This window comes from Penicillium lagena, assembly GCF_028827675.1.
Source record: "Penicillium lagena strain IBT 129212 chromosome Unknown utg000003l_segment0_segment0, whole genome shotgun sequence".
NCBI classification, from domain to species: Eukaryota; Fungi; Ascomycota; class Eurotiomycetes; order Eurotiales; family Aspergillaceae; genus Penicillium; species Penicillium lagena.
In genome coordinates, this window is record NW_026623224.1 from 1,669,473 (window position 1) to 1,687,530 (window position 18,058).

At 54.0% G+C, this 18,058-nt stretch overlaps 11 protein-coding genes across 11 annotated transcripts; 6 read left to right on the forward strand and 5 right to left on the reverse strand.

The window, feature by feature from the left end:
- Positions 1-85: 85 nt before the first annotated feature.
- On the forward strand, positions 86-1,094 carry N7510_005838 (mitochondrial carrier protein (Leu5); the record flags this gene model as incomplete). The annotated part of the gene is made up of 2 exons (XM_056977764.1): positions 86-437; positions 583-1,094. The coding sequence occupies 2 exons, from the start codon at positions 86-88 to the stop codon at positions 1,092-1,094; spliced, it is 864 nt and encodes a 287-aa protein (XP_056833796.1).
- Positions 1,095-1,364: 270 nt separating this feature from the next.
- N7510_005839 (uncharacterized protein) lies at positions 1,365-3,458 on the reverse strand (the record flags this gene model as incomplete). The annotated part of the gene is made up of 3 exons (XM_056977765.1): positions 1,365-3,174; positions 3,225-3,370; positions 3,429-3,458. 3 exons carry the CDS (start codon positions 3,456-3,458, stop codon positions 1,365-1,367), a joined length of 1,986 nt encoding a protein of 661 aa, XP_056833797.1.
- Positions 3,459-4,026: 568 nt separating this feature from the next.
- Positions 4,027-4,955, forward strand: N7510_005840 (uncharacterized protein; the record flags this gene model as incomplete). The annotated part of the gene is made up of 2 exons (XM_056977766.1): positions 4,027-4,454; positions 4,505-4,955. The coding sequence occupies 2 exons, from the start codon at positions 4,027-4,029 to the stop codon at positions 4,953-4,955; spliced, it is 879 nt and encodes a 292-aa protein (XP_056833798.1).
- Positions 4,956-5,235: 280 nt separating this feature from the next.
- On the reverse strand, positions 5,236-6,505 carry N7510_005841 (uncharacterized protein; the record flags this gene model as incomplete). The annotated part of the gene is made up of 2 exons (XM_056977767.1): positions 5,236-6,298; positions 6,348-6,505. The coding sequence occupies 2 exons, from the start codon at positions 6,503-6,505 to the stop codon at positions 5,236-5,238; spliced, it is 1,221 nt and encodes a 406-aa protein (XP_056833799.1).
- A 180-nt stretch (positions 6,506-6,685) lies between these two features.
- N7510_005842 (uncharacterized protein) lies at positions 6,686-6,982 on the reverse strand (the record flags this gene model as incomplete). The annotated part of the gene is made up of 1 exon (XM_056977768.1): positions 6,686-6,982. The coding sequence occupies one exon, from the start codon at positions 6,980-6,982 to the stop codon at positions 6,686-6,688; it is 297 nt and encodes a 98-aa protein (XP_056833800.1).
- A 300-nt stretch (positions 6,983-7,282) lies between these two features.
- Positions 7,283-8,164, reverse strand: N7510_005843 (uncharacterized protein; the record flags this gene model as incomplete). Its single annotated transcript, XM_056977769.1, has 1 exon — positions 7,283-8,164. One exon carries the CDS (start codon positions 8,162-8,164, stop codon positions 7,283-7,285), a length of 882 nt encoding a protein of 293 aa, XP_056833801.1.
- Positions 8,165-8,487: 323 nt separating this feature from the next.
- Positions 8,488-10,139, reverse strand: nop12 (rRNA-processing protein NOP12; the record flags this gene model as incomplete). The annotated part of the gene is made up of 2 exons (XM_056977770.1): positions 8,488-9,960; positions 10,017-10,139. The coding sequence occupies 2 exons, from the start codon at positions 10,137-10,139 to the stop codon at positions 8,488-8,490; spliced, it is 1,596 nt and encodes a 531-aa protein (XP_056833802.1).
- A 447-nt stretch (positions 10,140-10,586) lies between these two features.
- N7510_005845 (uncharacterized protein) lies at positions 10,587-11,404 on the forward strand (the record flags this gene model as incomplete). The annotated part of the gene is made up of 4 exons (XM_056977771.1): positions 10,587-10,623; positions 10,680-10,924; positions 10,966-11,045; positions 11,143-11,404. The coding sequence occupies 4 exons, from the start codon at positions 10,587-10,589 to the stop codon at positions 11,402-11,404; spliced, it is 624 nt and encodes a 207-aa protein (XP_056833803.1).
- Positions 11,405-11,507: 103 nt separating this feature from the next.
- Positions 11,508-13,764, forward strand: N7510_005846 (uncharacterized protein; the record flags this gene model as incomplete). The annotated part of the gene is made up of 4 exons (XM_056977772.1): positions 11,508-12,396; positions 12,446-12,515; positions 12,573-13,059; positions 13,114-13,764. The coding sequence occupies 4 exons, from the start codon at positions 11,508-11,510 to the stop codon at positions 13,762-13,764; spliced, it is 2,097 nt and encodes a 698-aa protein (XP_056833804.1).
- A 979-nt stretch (positions 13,765-14,743) lies between these two features.
- N7510_005847 (S66 family peptidase) lies at positions 14,744-15,814 on the forward strand (the record flags this gene model as incomplete). The annotated part of the gene is made up of 1 exon (XM_056977773.1): positions 14,744-15,814. The coding sequence occupies one exon, from the start codon at positions 14,744-14,746 to the stop codon at positions 15,812-15,814; it is 1,071 nt and encodes a 356-aa protein (XP_056833805.1).
- Positions 15,815-16,253: 439 nt separating this feature from the next.
- N7510_005848 (amino acid permease family protein) lies at positions 16,254-17,900 on the forward strand (the record flags this gene model as incomplete). The annotated part of the gene is made up of 1 exon (XM_056977774.1): positions 16,254-17,900. One exon carries the CDS (start codon positions 16,254-16,256, stop codon positions 17,898-17,900), a length of 1,647 nt encoding a protein of 548 aa, XP_056833806.1.
- Between the last annotated feature and the right edge of the window lie 158 nt (positions 17,901-18,058).

Sequence of the window (18,058 nt, forward strand, 5' to 3'; positions counted from 1 at the left end):
AACAAAAACAAAACAATTATGGAGACAAACCGAAGCGGAGTCTCGACTATATCATAAAGAGCGGGTTGGCCGGCGGACTGGCAGGATGCGCCGTGAGTCCAACATCCCCCCCAAAAACCAAAAACCAAAATTAACATATGATTATCAGGCCAAAACTGTGGTCGCACCGCTCGACCGAGTCAAAATTCTTTTCCAAACATCAACCCCAGAATACACCCGCTACAGAGGCAGCTGGCACGGCTTCCTGTCCGCCATCTCGGTGATCAGACGGAACGAAGGCACCCGCGGTTTATTCAAGGGCCACTCCGCGACTCTGCTTCAGAAATTCCCGTACGCGGCGATTAATTTCCTACGAACAGATCCGCGCAACGCTTATCCCGTCCAAGGACAAGGAGACGCCATTCCGCAGACTTCTGTCCGGCAGCCTTGCGGGGGTGGTCTCTGTCTTGTTTACTTATCCGTTTGATCTCATCCGTGTGCGAATGGCAATTGAGATTAGCCATCAGCATCGGTCTTCGATGAGGGCTGTTTGTCGGCAGATATACCATGAGCATTCGCATCCTCATCCTCCAAGTGCCGCAGTGTCAACACCAGCAAGAGCAACCGACACGAACGAAACACTTTTTAACAAACTCAGCCAACGATTCAAACTAGCGAACTTCTACCGCGGCTTCAGTCCCACACTGCTAGGTATGATCCCTTACGCGGGGATGTCTTTCTTTACCCACGACCAAGTCGGCGACTGGCTACGCCGTCCAGCATTGGCACCGTACACCACGATCCCAAACTCAGTCACGAAGCCCGGGTCCAGACACGCAGGGCGCCCACAACTCATTGCCCCGGCAGAGTTGTCCGCCGGCGCGCTCGCCGGCGTGGTTGCACAGACGACCTCGTATCCCTTCGAGGTTCTGCGGCGGCGGATGCAGGTTGGTGGCCATCGACTGGGGATTGGCGGGACGTGTCGCAAGATGTGGGCGGAGAATGGGTTTCGGGGATTTTGGGTCGGATTGAGCATTGGGTATTTTAAGGTTGTGCCGCTTGTTGCAACGAGTTTCTTGGTTTATGAGAGGCTGAAGTGGGCATTTGGGATTTAACTGCACATATGCTACTACACAGGCCTTCAAGAAAGGCATTCAAAGAATTGTGTTTGGCGAAATAAATAGCGTGGACGTGACCGAGGGATTCATCTACCAGTCTAACCTTCTATCTGTGACATTTATCAGTCTGCCTTTAACTCTATGCTCTCTTCAGAGCCAGAAATTTCCAGTCTAGAAACAAGCACTTTCACTGGGCCTGCACTGATAGCCTGCTATAATGCAGATATTGCGAAGAGAGTCGGTGAGCAGAATATCAAGTCAGACAAACTATGCATCTGCATTCAGCCCCTCCATTTCCCACTGCAGCAAAGTTTCCGAAATAGAGACAGCAGAGCGGTGACGAGGCTCCAAGACCGATTCCATCCTAGCGCTACATTCTCTCAATAAATTGAGAGCCTCAAGGTCTCGGCCAGATGATTTCCAGGTGAAAGCAAGGCTGACCATCGCCTGCACTTCGAGCTTCTCAGCCTCCTTCTCCCGGCCCTGATTCCTATATGTCGCAGCAAGGTTTCCCATTCTTGTTAACGTATCAGGATGGTCCTCGCCGAGCACCGTCTTGCTTTTGTCCATCACCTGCACCCTGAGCTTCTCAGCCTCCCGCAACCGACCCTGTTCCATATACGTCGTTGCCAGATTTCCCATAGCCATCAGCGTATGAGGATGGTCCTCGCTGAACCGCCTCTTCCGAGTCTCTACCACTCGCACTTGGAGCTTCTCGGCCTCTTCTAGTTGCCCTTGGAGATAGTATACTCTCGCTAGCATCGCAGTGCTGGCAAGGGTTGCTAGATCCTCCTCACCTAGTAGTTTCCTGTTCTGTTCCAGTGACTTCGATGCCATTTCCCTCGCGTCTGCAAGATTTCCGCTTCGCCACGCGTACCCTGCACCATTGTACAGGAGCGATGCCCATTGGTGCTGAACGTCCGGTGACTCTGGCGGCTCGGACATCGCCGATTTAACATGTGGAAAGAGCCAGCGGCACTTTTCCCAACTTTCCGAATTTTCAGAGTAGGGATCAGTCGGAAACTGGTGGCACAGAATGCTGATAAATTGTTCCTTCCATTTCTCGATTTGTGCTTGATCCTGTAGCCACGCACGCGCAGCCAGCTGCACCAGCCGATGCATCGTGAAGACAGTGCCGTCTTCACCGACGGAAATGAATGAATGGGCTCTCAGGGTTGCAATATCGTCCTCGAAGTCGTGATCCGTGTCCAATCTAGACGGAATATTGGTATCCTCTGAGCTCAAATGGTTTCTTCTGTGTTGCACTCGCAAAAGGTCTTCTGAAATTCTCTGCCGGTCGAAAAAGCTCATGAGAGAGAGCAAGTCTGCCGCTGACTGTTTGATTTGTCGGAGATGGTTGAATGATATTCGCCATGTAACTAGAATGGAGTTCTTCGCCTCCCAGTCTCGGTGCAGATGGCCTGGCTCATATTCAAGAAGCCTCTTCGCATCGCCATTCCGAAGTCTTTCCAGGTATTGCGATACCGAAAAACGTGGTGCTCGGTGGCTGATATAGCCGGCTGCCTGAACGATCGCTAGTGGCATAAACTCGAGCTCTTCCACCAATTCAAGGGCCTCTTGACGATCACCTGGTGACTTGAGCTTTTTTTGGAGGAGTTCTAGCGCCTCAGACCCTTCCATCGGTTTGATCTCAATGAGGTCCTTGTGTTCGACGATTTTCAGCGCAACTTCTTTCGTCCGACTCGTGACGATGACTGAACCATGTAGAGCTCGCGGGAGGAATTCGAACAGTGGTTTTGTCGGAATATTGACATGATCCTGACCGTCCCTCTGGCCCTCCTGGCCTGACGCGGGGAGCCGATGAAGAAGCCCATCATCGTCAACATTATCCACGATAACAAGCCACTTCCCTCGCCGTTCATCCTGGAGCCAATTCTCAACTAACTGGAAGATGCTGGTCTTGGGATTCTCACGCCCAGGGATTTTCACCTGGTCCGCAATGCCTCGGAAGCTTTGCTCAAACCGGGCCGCGTTACTCGCATGGATCCAGAACACCCATGTCGCCCGCGACAGACTTCGGACCTGATAGGAATATTCGATGGCAAGTTGCGATTTCCTTTTGAGTTGTCAGCAATAAAACACCCGCTGGTCATTATTGACACCAACCCAACGCCGCCAAGACCGACAAGCGCTATCCTGGATCCTTCGACCGAGCATTTGTCGCGAATCTGTTCAAGCAGTGTGTCGCGACTGACAAAGTCTGGATCACGCATAAACGGCACAGTCGATAGCGGGCTTGGGGTAGTTTCGGGCTGGACTAGGGATTCAGTGATTAACATGAGGATCCTTCTCTCCTTCCTAGAAACTTACCATGATACTGGTGGACGTGGGTGTCAGCATGGAAGGTGGCCCTGATACTATTATCCGCGAGCCCTGCAAACATTCTTCCACTTGATTCCGCGCTCACCCCAGAGATATGCAGGGTGGAGGGCGCCCTCGGGGTCGTTGCTCTGGTCGTGTCCATTGTATCATGATATCTTCCAGGCTTCATGAATTCGTAGAGCGTGAAACGGGTGACACACCATTATATGGAGGCTTGGCTGTCAGCGAGGACAGTCGTTCCGTCCCATATAGCACGTCATTGCCGTGTGGCCGAGGATTCACCCAGGATTTTGCGCTGCTGCCGCTCAGTCTGCTCGCTAACTAGTGTGTCCAATTAACCCACTCGCGAATGGACCACTTGCAGGAACTACTGCACGCTCCATAATTAACCGTGGAAATTGCCAGCTGTACCGCTAGGTCAAAAAGCAGCATAGACTCTTTCTTAGCCAATACCGTCACTTTACTCGACACTATTCAGTAACGTGTCGTCTCGCAATCGGCACATGATCAAGCCTCTTGTGTCTTAGCACGATTTCAGACGCCACCATTCTCGTCTGACGTCCCCTCTCCCACCCTTGTTGCGATAATGGATCCGTTCAGTGTGGCAGTCGGGACTCTAAGTATCGTCCAAGCGGCGGTACTGAGTATAAATGCTTTAATCCATGATATCAACGCGATCAAGGATGCGCCTGCCGTTATCGTGGATCTGAGAAACGAACTAGCAGCCATTCACGCCATTCTCGCGGCGCTGGAGGATGCGAGGAAAGATTCAAAGCTAGAGGCACTCACTCCCGACGTATTAATCGCGCTGAAGTCGGCTATTGCGATTTGCGAAACAGCCTGCGACCGGTTTGGGGTGAAGCTGAAGCGATGGACTAGACATTCTGAGGATAGAGTCCACTGGTGGGATCGAGTTCGCATCGGCTTGTTCGCGGAGGCGACGATTGAGGCTCTGAGGAAGCAGCTGGGCTATTGCAAGTCTACTGTGAATTTGGCAGTTAGCACAGCTGCCTTGTATGTTATCTGACTATTAGACGTATTACTGCTCACTTGTTACTACATAGGCTGAGGTCGGCTACATCAACCCCCATTACCGATGCAATCCAACGCGGGCTGCAGGAAAGGGAGATTGCGATCTCGCAGGACATTACGGAATTAGATAGACAGAACGAGGAGAGGGAGACGACGCTACAGGAGATCACAGCAGCGCGGCCCATGGATAACAACAATAACGATCCGTCCGACGTGGTCGAGCAACTTGAGGACCAGCGGGTTGCACTACGTGCATCTCGGACGCTCTTAGAAGACCTCCTATCGGACATCCGGCGCACCGGACAAAGGATCACCAAGGTCGAGATGAATGACGGTGGGAAACTCCTCGTTGGCCTCATCAATGTCGACGCTGGTGATGGTGAGATCCGCCAGGAAATCCACAACGTCAAGGCCACCACCGGTGGGAAGGGCGTTGTGGGCAAGATCCAAGGGTTTGATGTAAATGCGTTTTTTGCAGATTAGCTAGCTATCGAGGATATATATCTGTCGGAGAATACTGCTAGACTGAACGAAATGTCGTCTGAAGCTTGTTCAGGCCAGGGACACCGTCATCCCAACAATTCTAGGTGGTACTATAGACTCTTACGGGAAGAAAGCAAAGTGAAGAATAGATAGGGTAGGGTATAAGATATAAAGCTACCTTAGGGCATAAACCCCGCCGGCCAAGTATAAAAGTCTAAAAACAAAGGGCAAACCAGTACCCAGGAACGCCAGGCCAGAAGCCATTCGAATCAATAACCAATCACGCCGCCGTCCATGTAGGAACAACCCGCTTTAAATACTTCATAAACTTGAAGAACCCAACGGCATACTCGACATTCCCAAGGGGATCAACCACACGCTCGGGGAAAGCAATACCAGCACCATATAACCCCGGCACGACGTCGCCAGAACCGGGCTCATGAAAGCGGCTCGTTTCATGATCATACTCCAGCGTAATAGGCACTTGCTCATTTCGAGACAGTCTCGGCAGTGGATCGCGAGTAAATCCCACCGCTTGCACGATATGCGAACAAGCAGGCAGGTTCTTCTCATACTGCGCCTGCTCCTTGTCTGGCCCGCCGCCGCAGTCGATCTTGCGGATGACCGTGCCCGCTGTCGAGGTAGCCAGCTTATCGTCTTCCAGTTGGGAGCGCGCAAAGTCCGCGGCTAGACCCTTGAGGCCTGTGTTGTCGCGCAGGATCCAGCCGTCCTTGTACTCTGCGTACCGCAGGGGATGGCGCGTGAACCATCGCACGCGCAGGTGCGGGTGTGAAGACTGGGCGAGGCTGAGTAGATTCAGGAGGGCTAGGATGGCGCTGTGGCTGGCGCCGACGACAGCGACGGTGGATGGGGAGTCGGTGGGGAGGGTGGTGCGTAGCTCGGAGGGCTTGAGGACCGTGTCCAGGTCGAGGTGGCGGATGTCTAGCCCTGGCACTGGGACGGGGAGGTTGGTCGGGTGGCTGCCTGTGCAGAGGACGAGGCGAGAGGTGTTGATCTCCAGCTCGTCGGAAGATCCGTGCTGCTTGACACGGACTGTCCACTGCGACGCAGACGAGGATGAGGGTGATTTGGACAGATTGGCAGCCGTCACGAACCCGCGACACGCGTAGACTTGCTCCATCTTCACCAGGCCGTCCGTCAGGGAGCGCACCATGTCCGCGGCATGATGCAGATGGCAGGGCTTATCCTGGTCGAGCTTGTTGAGGGTGGAGAACGGGTTTGGTTTGGGGGTGTTGTCGATGACTGTCTGGAAGGGCTTGGTCGCCGTGGCGAAGGCCGTGAACAGGGCGACTCTGGTGTTGCTGGGTTGAGGGTCGGTCAGACTTAACATGCACAAGGTGATTGATGATCCCTTTACACGAGGCAACTCACGATGGTACCTCGCGGTATTTGCGGTTCACGCGGCCGGCCTCGAAGGTGGGATCGATCCAGGCGATAGTGCCGAGTTGGCGCTCGAGCAGGTTGCCCACGGCGGCCACACCGGCGGGACCAGCGCCCACGACCACAGCGGCGCAGGTGCGAGATGCCATTTTTGGGGGTTGTTAGTATATAGCGTTGCTGGTGGGGAAAGAAAATGGGAGAAATCGTGGAAGTGAGTGAAATGGAGAGAAAAGTCATTCATTGGGGTTTTAGTTAAGTAATAAATAGAGATGGGGGAACACAAGAGCCAAGGGAATGTTGCTGCGTCACTGAAACGAGGACCCGCGGCATCATTGGCGGTGCAGATAACGCAACCATGAGCCAGTCGCAGCGGGGAGTTGGTCAATTAGTCTGGGGGCAGATCCTCTTTCTCGCCCGATCAGTGCATAATAGTCGCGGTGGAAGTCCACTCCCAGAGTCCAGTCCAAGCGAACCGTGGCAACCCGGCCGAGAGAGGCAGAGAGGGGGATGGGCATGTCCTGCCCCACCGCCGGGTCCGTCCTGGCGCTTTCCATCGGCTGGTCGGCTGCGTCGGGTGTGCCTGGGGGTGGTGGAAGAGTAGGTGTTGCGCTGCCCTCACCCATCATGGTCGAGGGATCCAGGGAGGGCGTTCTGTAGGGTTCACATAGTCGATTTCGTCGCACTGGGCGTGCGAATGGGAGAAAACAAAAGTTGATGGTGGTCGAGGGAGTTGTACCTCTTATATGGGGCATGGCTAGCGTCCCTCAGAGGCCTTGGCACAATTGCGTGCTTCGTTCTGGCTGTGATTCGCTGTGGGCGGAGGTGTGTGCCTGAGGCAGCGAGGCAGCCAGGAGTATACTCTCTCGTGGTGAACTGGAGCGTGTATGATTCAAGGTTGCGATTCATTATTATTCTTTCCCTCCTCACTATATTGCCCAGAAGACTTGCACCCTCGCCCGTGCCACCCGATTCGACCACCCGGGAAACCTCGCCCTGGCCCACACCGCAATGGAATCACCCACCTCCAACTCTCTCACTCCCCGGCCATCCAGCGTAAGTTTCCCCCGGCCCTGCGTCCTTTCGACCTCCTCCGCCTCCAGCGAGTCCGGCGACACATCATCCAGATAATGCCAAACGATACTATGCTCCTGCATACTCGACACACGACACCGATTTACCTGTAACTTATCCCCTCTTGGTAGGAGCTTCGGATGCTCAGGCCCAAAATGCGTCGCTACCTGCCCGCGCTCATTCTCCAGGACCTCCTGCTCCTTGTAGTCTTTATACATATTCTTCAGATGCGCGGCGCGGATAACCTCCGTGTCGAACCAGGTCCAGGACCCCTCGTACATATTCTCGCGTTGGCCGCTGCCGCCGCCGCCTTGGTCATGGGCCGAGATGTGGAAGATTATTTTTCGGCAGGGGTGCTTGCTCCGGTGGGGCATTGGGAGTGGTGAGGACTCTAGACTTGCGCGGTCGTAGCAGAGGGGGACGGTTTTCAGGATTACTTGGTCGCGGTCTTTGTGGATGACTCGCTCGCCTGGCTGCATGTCCACTTCCGCGCTGGGCCAGTACTCTGCGGAGTCGAGGATTAAATCGATTAGTTCCTCTGGGAGTGGGTGGGTGATCTTGTTTCGTAGGATATAGCGGACTTGGAGTACCTCCCATACGGTGGCATCTCGTGGCTGGTATGTGGGCAGGGTGTGTGGGGTGTCTGCAGCTGGAGGGTTGCTGGAATTTGCAGGGGTGGTGGGTTCTCCTGGTAAGGATTGTTGGAGCTGGTTCCAAAAGCGCCGGAAGGGCAGCATGGTGATGGTGATGGTGGTGGTGGTGGTAGAGGAGTGAGGGATGGTGGTTGTGGAGGGGAAGAGTCAGCAAGTCTGGGACAGGCAGCGATAATCGGTTAAGTATGTAGTCTGTCAAGTTGTTTGAGAGAGATGCCAGTCATTATCTATAGTCGCCTAGAGAGTGTGAGCGGGATGATAGCGAGAGGAGCCTTGAACTGACTGGAATGACGTCAAGCCCTAGATAGGCACGATCGACTACGAACAATGGGAGATACAAAGTTCAACAATGACAAATGCCCTTATAGATCGATAGACGCCAGGATAAATACACCTTCCATTCTCACTCACGGCTTCTTCCCTCCAGCAGCCCGGTACGCCGCCGCCCGCTTACTGCTGCGATTCTTCGGCTTCCCCTTGGACCCGCGACTCTTCGTCTTCACCTTCATACTGGCCGAGCCCTCCGTCGCACGGTGACCCTCAAACACAAACCCATTCGCCGCAATGGAGCCCTTCCCGTCCCTCTTCATCTGATGCGCGGCCGACCTTCCCAGCAACTTGCCCGCCCGACCCTGCATCGTCTTCTGCGCCTTGCCCATCTTCCGCTCGCCGTCGTCATTATTGTTGCCATCCCGCTTCTTCGCCATTTTTCGGGCGCGCGTCACTCGCAATTTGCGCGGCAGCATCGGCGGGAATTTCTTCTCGTTCAGCAGTAGCGCCTCCTCCACCCCGTTTCCATCGTAGAATTGCACGTAGGCGAATCCTTTGCCCACACGCGTCGACCGGTCGCGGATCACGCGCACGAACTCGACGCTGCCCTTCCCGGTCTTCTTCTTGTCCTTCCCGCCTGTGTGCGCGTTGAAGGTCCGCCACAGACCCTCCTCAACATCAGCAGCAGCCCGGGTCTTCTTCTTCTTGCCGGGCTCGGCATCCTCAACTTCCTTATCCACAAAGTCCAGATTTCCCACAAAGACACACCGCTTGTTGTCGATTTCCGCGGGATGCGCGATACTATCGACGCGGAGATGGCGGTCCAGAACGACAGTCCCGTTCAAGGCAGCGGGCGCCTTGCGCGCGGCCTGGGTGGTAGTGTAGACGGCGTAGGCGTTCGTGCTGGGGGTTGTCTCGTCGAGAATTTCCATCTTGGCATACGACGCCCGCTTCGGCAGGCCGCCACCGCTGGAGAAGGGCACAGAGCGGAATCGGATCGACTCGACTTTGTGCGGGCCGCTGGATTCAGGTAGAGATGCACAAAAGGATGCCAGGTGTCGCAGCAGGGTCTTCTTGCCAGACTTGGATTTGATCGCTTCCGTTGAGACATTTCCCAGGAATACCGTGCGGTTGGACTTTTCGACCTCGCTGGTGCTCTTCGCCACGCTTTCATGCACCGGGGCGGGGGATGGGTCTTCATCGTCCTCACTAGTCCCTGATACTGCTTCCTCGTCGGACTGTTCGCTCCCTTCGAGATCCTCACCAGCCTCCTCGCTAGCGTCTTGATCAGCTTTCTTTAGCCGCTTAGCCTGTTCCTCCTTCCTCTTTTCATCGGCCTTCTGCTCCTCCTTAGCGATGCGACGCATATATGACTCCTCCAGATCCTCCTCAGCGCCAGCCCTCTTTCGTTTCCGGCCCTGTGGCTCTGCAGCTTTTTCCTCGTCCGCACTTCCAGAGTCGCTGGCGTCGGAGGCATCCTCCATCACTTCGTCGTCGGAGTCGGCCGATTGCTGCTGCTCCTCATCCTGGTCTAGATCTGCAACCTCGCGCTGCTTGGCTTTGAAAATCGTGAATGATTCAGGGATTACGGGTGCTTTCACGGGCCCGGACTGAAAAAGGTTAGCTATCGGAATGTGAATTCAATCAGACAGATAAGTGGACGTACACTCTTCTCGAACAACGAGGAAAGCGTCGGGTCCAGAGCTGCGCTGGCCCCGAGGAAGGGCAGAGTGCTGGACGCATCGGTCTTGGTGGACTGCGACTTGGACTTGGACTTGGACTTGCCCATTGTGTCAATTGGGGTGGGTTGGGCGGGGGAGGGAGTTAAGGTGTGGTCGTACAACCACTTGCGTTCCTGGTTGCACTTTTTTTTTCCTGGACTTTTGCTTATCGGCTTGGCTATCAGTCATGTGATCACGCATGTTGCTCTTGAGTGGAGTTGTTTTCAAAGTGTTTTAGAGTACAGTAAAGTGATAAATAAATAGGATACGAAACATACACATGAACAGTCCAATGTATTTCTTGAATAAGTGAGCTGCTGTCATTCTTGGCTGGATGGTCGGATGCGGTAAAGACGGCCGCCGGGGATTCTTGTCTCCCGCAACAGTAAACACGACAGCCGGTCCGTCGTGGTCGCTGGGTAAAGAGCTTCCACAATGGTAATACTGCCAATAACCAATCGCAATGCGTCAATCTCTTCATGTACATCAAAGACTCCGGCCCCTGCCACAATCACATGACCCAGCACGGGACTGGTGGTTCCGGTCAGGGCGGTGACCGATCTCGCGGCAGAACCCCGTCACCGGTGCCATCCAGCACCCCATCATAGCGCTTTGTGACCTTCTCCTCCCTCTCCTGCGTCCCCTCGCGCGCGTGCTTCCCATTCCCCTCTGTCCGTGTCTGCGATACACTGCCTCACTCCTCTCCATACTTCATGCCCGTTCGTGCCGCGACCTCCTCACGTCTCGCCCGCTTCCTATCCTCCCCTCTCGCCCTCCAGTCGGTCGGTCTGCGCAGGATCAGTGGTCACTCGCACCCAAGAGGTTCCTGGCGGAATACAACGGTCTCGAGGTGGTACACGTGTTTCTGAACCTGGTTGATCCCCTACAACCCAGGAACGCGGTGGTTTGGACACTCGTGCTCGGTCGCGAGCAGCTGTGCTCACCACTGGCGCTGCTGGCGCATTGCTGAAAAGGTACGTCGCTTACAGTATTCCTTCGATCTCAGTGCTTCACCCGACGTCGGCTACGTGAGCAATTTGCTTTTTGAACCCTCTGCTGCGATATGGGCAGCGCAGGCTCCGTGGATTTCGCCTGGCTGCCGACTCTGGGGGCGATGATCAAATCTCCGCACCGCCTTCTGAAGACGCTGGCCGACCTCTTCCCTCCCACCCACCGGATCACTTTTTCTTCCATACTGCTGCTGTCCCCCGTCTCATCACACCAGCATGGCACGGCCACTGAGCTAATCGATTTTGCGGTTCCTCCAGGTTTCAAATTCCCCGTCTGGTGGACCGGCAAACCTTCCACACCCTTTCTCCTCACACGCCCATAACGAACGCCAACCCTGCCGAAAACAACCTCCCCTCCGATCGCCCCTTCTAAACCCCTCCTTCATACCAGTCTCGCGTAAGGTTCCTCCCCTCACACAGCTGCAGATGGAGGTCGCCGAGAGCAGAGAACAAGCCTCCGTTGGTCCGACCACGGGGGCGGACTCCAGCATTGCCAATGGCGAGCGGAATCCGTACCTGGACGACCCTCTCATGGACGATGGACGCTCAAGTAGCTTGAGTGAGATTGATGACGTTTCCGACGACGAGCCGTCGGACCTCGACGAGGACCTCGTCGAACCAGAGAAGTCTTCGGTGCTAGAGAATGACTCGGAAGCCGAGACCGAGCGCATCGAGGACTCCCCACAACACTTTCGAAAACGAGACATTGTGGTGAGCGCGGGGAGCGTTGGGCCTAGTCCCAGCAAGCTTCACCAGTCCACCACGCTCGATGATTTCGACGACGAAACGCCTCTGGCGGACGATTCGCCCACCAAAACTCGCTCTTCCAAAAATAACGGTATCACCGACGATGACCCCGACCTAGATGACTCCGAGCTTCCTGATAGCGTCAGCAAGAAACGAAAACGCGTCGACGTGGGTGACGACACCGGAACCGAAGTCGGCGACGAAGAAGAGCCTCTCAAAAAACGCCGTAGCTCGATCAAGAGCGATCTGAGTGACCCGATCGACGATGATACCCCGCTATCGCCGGAGCCGATCGAAGATCCCATTGTCGCGAACGAGGACGACACGCTCGCCGACGATGTCCCCGAGTTAGACCTTCCCATCGCACAGCCCAGCACCAAGAAGAGTAAAAGGGCCAAGCGAAAAGGAGGACGAAGAGCGCGAGATGTGGATGAAGATACTGAAACAGGTGGTGCTGAGACGGCAGCAGACGACGTCGTTGATGAGAACCTTGGAGAAGACGAGGAGACTGCGGAACGTGTCGACGAGGCTGACGATACTGAGACCGCGGCCAAAGCGGAAGAAGAGTGTAAGTATCTCTTGCACTCTTTGATGATCAAAGCTGACGCGTTGTACAGCTGCGAAGAAGATGTCTGCCATGGAGTCCTTGGCGACACTAGAGAAGGAGTTCGCAACATTGCGTGACAAGTATGTGCCTTGCACCTTGCTTCATTTTTTGGGGAGGTTACTCACCCGCGCCTGCAGGATTTACGATGAACGGATATCCAAGCTGAATCGCGAATTGGAGATGCTGACTGGACCAAAACCCACCCATCCCGAGTACCTGCGACAGGTCGAGTGTGTGCAACGTTACCGGGATGCCAAGATCAAATATGAGCACACCTTGTTCCAATACCGATTGAAGTCACTGTTGAACAAGGGGCTGGCGGAACGATCCCAGGCGCACAGCACATATTTCCAGCGCATCCGAGACGTGCGGGAACGGCACTCGAGTGCGATGAGCAAACAATTCTATGCGATCCAACACGATCGCTTCAAGACTGACGAGCTCAGCCCGCACCATATCATTCCCTTCCCGACCCGCCGATCGCAGCAGATCTCACATCAAACCGCGTATAACCATGAGGTATCTGTCATGGCTGGTGTCGCAAAGTATGTCGGCTTCCCAGCTGCACCGACCTTGCTTGGGGCGCGTCCTTCGGAGTTGGATGATGATCTAGAGAAGATGGGGGTAAGTCGCATCGAATCGGTGGGGGCGCCCGCAACTGTCTAACCAGCGCACTAGATATCTGTCGAATCTCGAGTCTCAGCGCCGCGGCCTTCAACATTACAGCCCCGGGTGGCCATGTCGTCCATGTCCTCTAATGTGTTTCGCACCGCTGCCGAGGAAGCGTTTCTGGAACAAACACCGTGGGCCAACCCGCAGCACCCAATCCATCAACAACAGATGCAGCAGCAGGCACAACGACCGCAGGCATCATCATATACTACTCCCGCGGCGCAAAAGCGAGTAGTGGACATCAATGCGCCAAACGGATCGGCATCGACCATTCCCGAAAATCCCTCTGCCGCGAACTCCTCGGCGAACAATACGCCATACGGCACGGAACAGGAGCCTCGACAACCGCAGGGACCCTTCAGTAACCCGGATTATGACGCCGAGCGTAAACCCGGGTATCGAGATCCAAGCTCTTCCCCGCTGGACGTGCGAAAACCCCAACCACATCCGAGTCACGCCTTTGTCGAAGGCTCCACCCGCAACCCCATCTTCTCCCCACCTCCCGCTCGACCAGGCCTCTTTCAACCGTCTAGCAGCATGAAGCGGGATACGTCGCCATCGCTCCCACCCAAACCCGTCGATTCAGTCCATTATCGCCCTCATCAATCCGCGGGAATCTCCACTGGGTCTGGCTCGAACCACATGTCGGCCCGGTAACTTCTCCTCGAGCCTGCATCTTGCTTACTACTCTTCTCTTCTCCGATCATGATCCTCCTGAAATTGCATTTTCTGCGTGTTTCTGTTTCTCTTCATAAATCTGTCTTTTTTAACTGCCGTTGATTGGGAGATCGGATGTACTGTGATTCTATCACCGTCTCGAGCCTCTGACTGGCAGAACCTTTGTCTTGCAGTCATGGCAATTCTCATCAACGGGTGGCTTTGGTGTTGGTGTATGGGGTATGGATATGGATATGTACGCCGGTCTGGAGTCCATGTGCTGCTCTACGGCACGGTCTTTCTTCTTTTGAATTCCTTGCATTTGGAGCTATGCTGTTTTCTACTTTGTCTGTGTGGGTATTATGGTATGATGAACCCCGAGTACATTGTCCGTTGAGTTGCGCTTTTTTTCTTTCTTTACCCCTGTGTGTCTTGTGTCTTGGGTTGGATCGAATTGGATCGAACTTTGCGTGTCGGTCGGTGTACATACACGCATGTATAGGCCATGTAGCTGTCATCCCTGCTGGCCCTGGAGTGTGCTTCTCTTTTTTTTCGACTGTTAATCATCATAATATCATAGACTATGGATGGAGTCTTCACCTTGTGACTTTTTCTTTCTCTACTTTATCTGGCCTTGTTATTGATGAACAATACCTATCATGGTGTCACACATTGAAATCGAGGGTGTTCCATCTTCCCCCCAATTACAGTGAATTGTCTAAAGTGGCGAGATTCCTCAGCCAAAATAGAAGATCCATGTCTACGATCCTTTACTTCTACAGGTTCCTCCTTCATCTCCATCGATGTCCTAGCCTCGGTTCTCGAACGGGTGGGGGGAGATCTGGCGAAACTCGGTGACATCCGCTTTTACGAGCTGACTGGTGACTCACGTCTCTACTTTCTATTTATTGCACAACTCACCTTGCGTCCTCACGGTTGCATCCTGTACTTTAAACGCTCTCAATCAATCCCGTTGATCATGCAGACTTCTGTTTCCGTGGTGCCCGCAGCCCTTCGGCGCGGCGACACTATCGCCTTTGTCGCCCCCTCTGCGCGTATTAATCATATTTTCCCTCTACGCATTGCCCGAGCGCGCGCCTTTCTGGAAGCACAAGGCTTCCGCGTCCGTGAAATCTACTCACCTGAGCTTCCTACAACCTCGTTCCGTGCTGCTCTCAAGACAAGAGTGGATGAACTGCATGAAGCTTTTCGTGACGATGAAGTGCGCTGTATTATATGCTGTATTGGCGGGCTGACTGCCAATGAGATCCTGCCCCATCTTGACTATGAGTTGATTCGCGAGCATCCCAAGATTTTCATAGGCAGTTCGGATATTACATTGCTGCATCATGCCTTGCTTACTGGTGCTGGATTACGGACTTTCTATGGAGCAAGTGCAATTGTGCAGTTGGGTGAATATCCTGCCCCGCTGGACTTTACTTGGGAACACTTCCTTCGTGTGTTAGTTTCAGAGGGGGAAGGGAACGGCGCACTCACACAAGAAGTTGGGTTTATGCCTCGGGCGACTCATTATACTGATGAATTTCTTGACTGGTCCGGCGAGCCTGGCAATCTCCGCGCTCGTGAGACTACACCAGCTCCGGGGTGGAAATGGCTTCGTCCTGGTCGAGCACAGGGCCGTATCTTTGGCGGCTGTTTACCTAGCGCCTTGCAGTTGTTCGGCACCCCATGGCAAGTGTCATACAAGGGCCGGATTTTACTCCTCGAGCTCCCAGAAGGCCTGAAACCCGACAGCCCGTGGCCATTAGAGCTGGTTCGCTGGAACCTGGCGGATCTAGGAACCCGGGGTGTGTGGGACGACATCACGGGATTAATCCTGGGTAGACCGTACAGACACACAGAGGAGCAGGCGGCTGAGTGGGAGAAGACGGTACTTGAGATCACGGAGGGTTATGAATTCCCTATTCTTGCTGGTGTGGACGTGGGGCATACCGATCCGATGTTGACGGTGCCGCTGGACGCGTTGTGTCGGCTGGATAGTGAGAAGGATGAGTGGTTTATTTTGGAGAGAGGAGTTGAAAACAAGTAGCCGCAGATGAGCATTATATCTTTTTGGAGATCGATTCTCGACCTCACCCCATTTAATGAAGGCAGAGTCCTATTCTCACAGTTGAATCCAAAGCCTACGTACGAGTCTCTATTGCCCGAATCCGTAAAATAACCAACTCAGGAGTACTGTGAAGCACTATTTTCGGCGATGCCTATAGAATTTGCTCGAGTAAACATACTCACGTGATATAGTGTCTCTGCTCACGTCATCGACTTCCCCATGAACGAACCGAACCAATTTGGTGGGTCTATTCCAATCAACTAATGCAGCCTACCCGCAAATACTCCGAATGCTGAGGCGGTGTCACGTTGATACAAGACGAGGAACGACGTGTGCTTTGAACTCGTCGAATGCGTGATACGAAGATGAGCCGTGCAGCAGTCCTTGTGCGATTATTCTATTGGAATTGCCACACGCTATGGATCAGTTGACCCACGATCACCTGGATCTGGCGAGCATGGGCTACAAGCAGGCATTCTCGCGCAAGTTCAATACATGGAGTATGCTCGCTTTAGCCTTCAATATCCTGGGTACTTGGTCAACATTAGCGTACGACTTGGCTAGTGGCTTGGCTAACGGTGGGCCTGTCAGTATCCTCTGGGGTTTGTGCGTCGTTACCGTGTGCAACATTTGCGTCGCCATATCACTTGGCGAGCTATGCAGCAGCATGCCCACTACTCTGGGGCAGGCGTACTGGGTATTTCGCCTCTGGGACCATCCTGCGGGGCGTTTCCTCTCGTACCTCTGCGCCTGGATCAACACATTTGGCTGGTGGACTGCCACGGCGTCACAAGCTGCCTTTATGACTGACTTCATGTTCTCAATCAATTCAATGGTCAATCCTGCGTGGCGAGGCGCCAGTGGCTGGTTACTATTTCTTGTCTACATTGGCATCACACTGCTATTTACCATCGTCAACGCGGTAGCGTGCCGCAAGGATAATATTCTGCCATGGTTCAATAACGTCGTCGCTGTCCAATTCGGTGCCCTTTTTATCGCATTCTCCCTGGCATTCTCAATCTCGGTCGGTATTGACTCGAACCTGCGATATCAACCGGCATCATTTGTGTTTGGCCAGTGGCTTAATGAAACAGGATGGTCTAATGGCATTGTGTGGTTCATCGGGCTTCGCGGCGCCGCCTATGGCCTGTCCGCGTTTGACTGTGTTATTCATATGTCAGAGGAGATCCCAGCCCCACGGGTCAATATACCACGAGTACTTTATCTCGTCGTGGTCATCGGCGCGGTCACGGGAGCTCTCTTCATGGTCGTCTGCTTGTTTTCCATCCAGAATTTATTTTTGATCCTAAATCCTCCCACGGGTCTCGCCTTTACAGAGCTAGCAGTGACCACGGTGGGACTGAAGGGCGCAGTTGCGCTGATGGTTCTGTTTGAAATCAATGGCATAGGGCAGGGTGTCAGTGTCATGACGGCCACGTCACGTCTCACATGGGGCTTGTGTCGTGATGGTGGTTTCCCCTGGGGCAATTATTTGTCACATATTCATTCCTATTGGAATGTGCCGTTGCGAATGCTGTGTGCTGATGGCTTCATTATCGCACTGATCGGAGTGCTCTACCTCTTTAGCCAGACAGCGCTTGAGGCTGTGGTAAGTGCCAGCACGATCGCCCTGACTATCTCATATGGGCTGCCAATCATCACGTTGGTTTTTGTTGGTCGTGACAAACTACCGTCGCGAAGATTTGATCTTGGCCGTTGGGGCTATTTGCTCAATTGGGTCAGCGTCGTTTACTGTTGCATTATCACAGTATTTTTTTTCTTTCCAGAAACGCCAAATCCGCCGTCCAATGAAATGAACTACGCGATTGCCGCTTTCGGCATCATGTTGGTGGTTTCAGTGATTCTCTGGTTCATACAGGGCAGGAAAGTCTACTTGAAAGAGGACAGAACGATGCAGGAGATTATTCGTGCCGAGAATCTACTACCTGCGACCGAACAGCTCCGCTCTGACCAGATCCGGTACTACCTTGAGACCGATCGGACCAGGCTGGCGGCATCTCGCTTGATGGCCCTGTGGAGCTTAGATTCTCCCGGGCAATTGTAAAGCTTGGCGTCCCTCGCACATCTTGCCCCGAGCCTCATTCTAAACTCTAGGTCGGTCGACAAGGGGTTTCTCATCGCGGCAAAAAAGAGGGACAATCTCGGACCTCACCTCCGCGCTGCCGTCACGAACTCTTAAGCTGGTCGTGATAACATCATCTT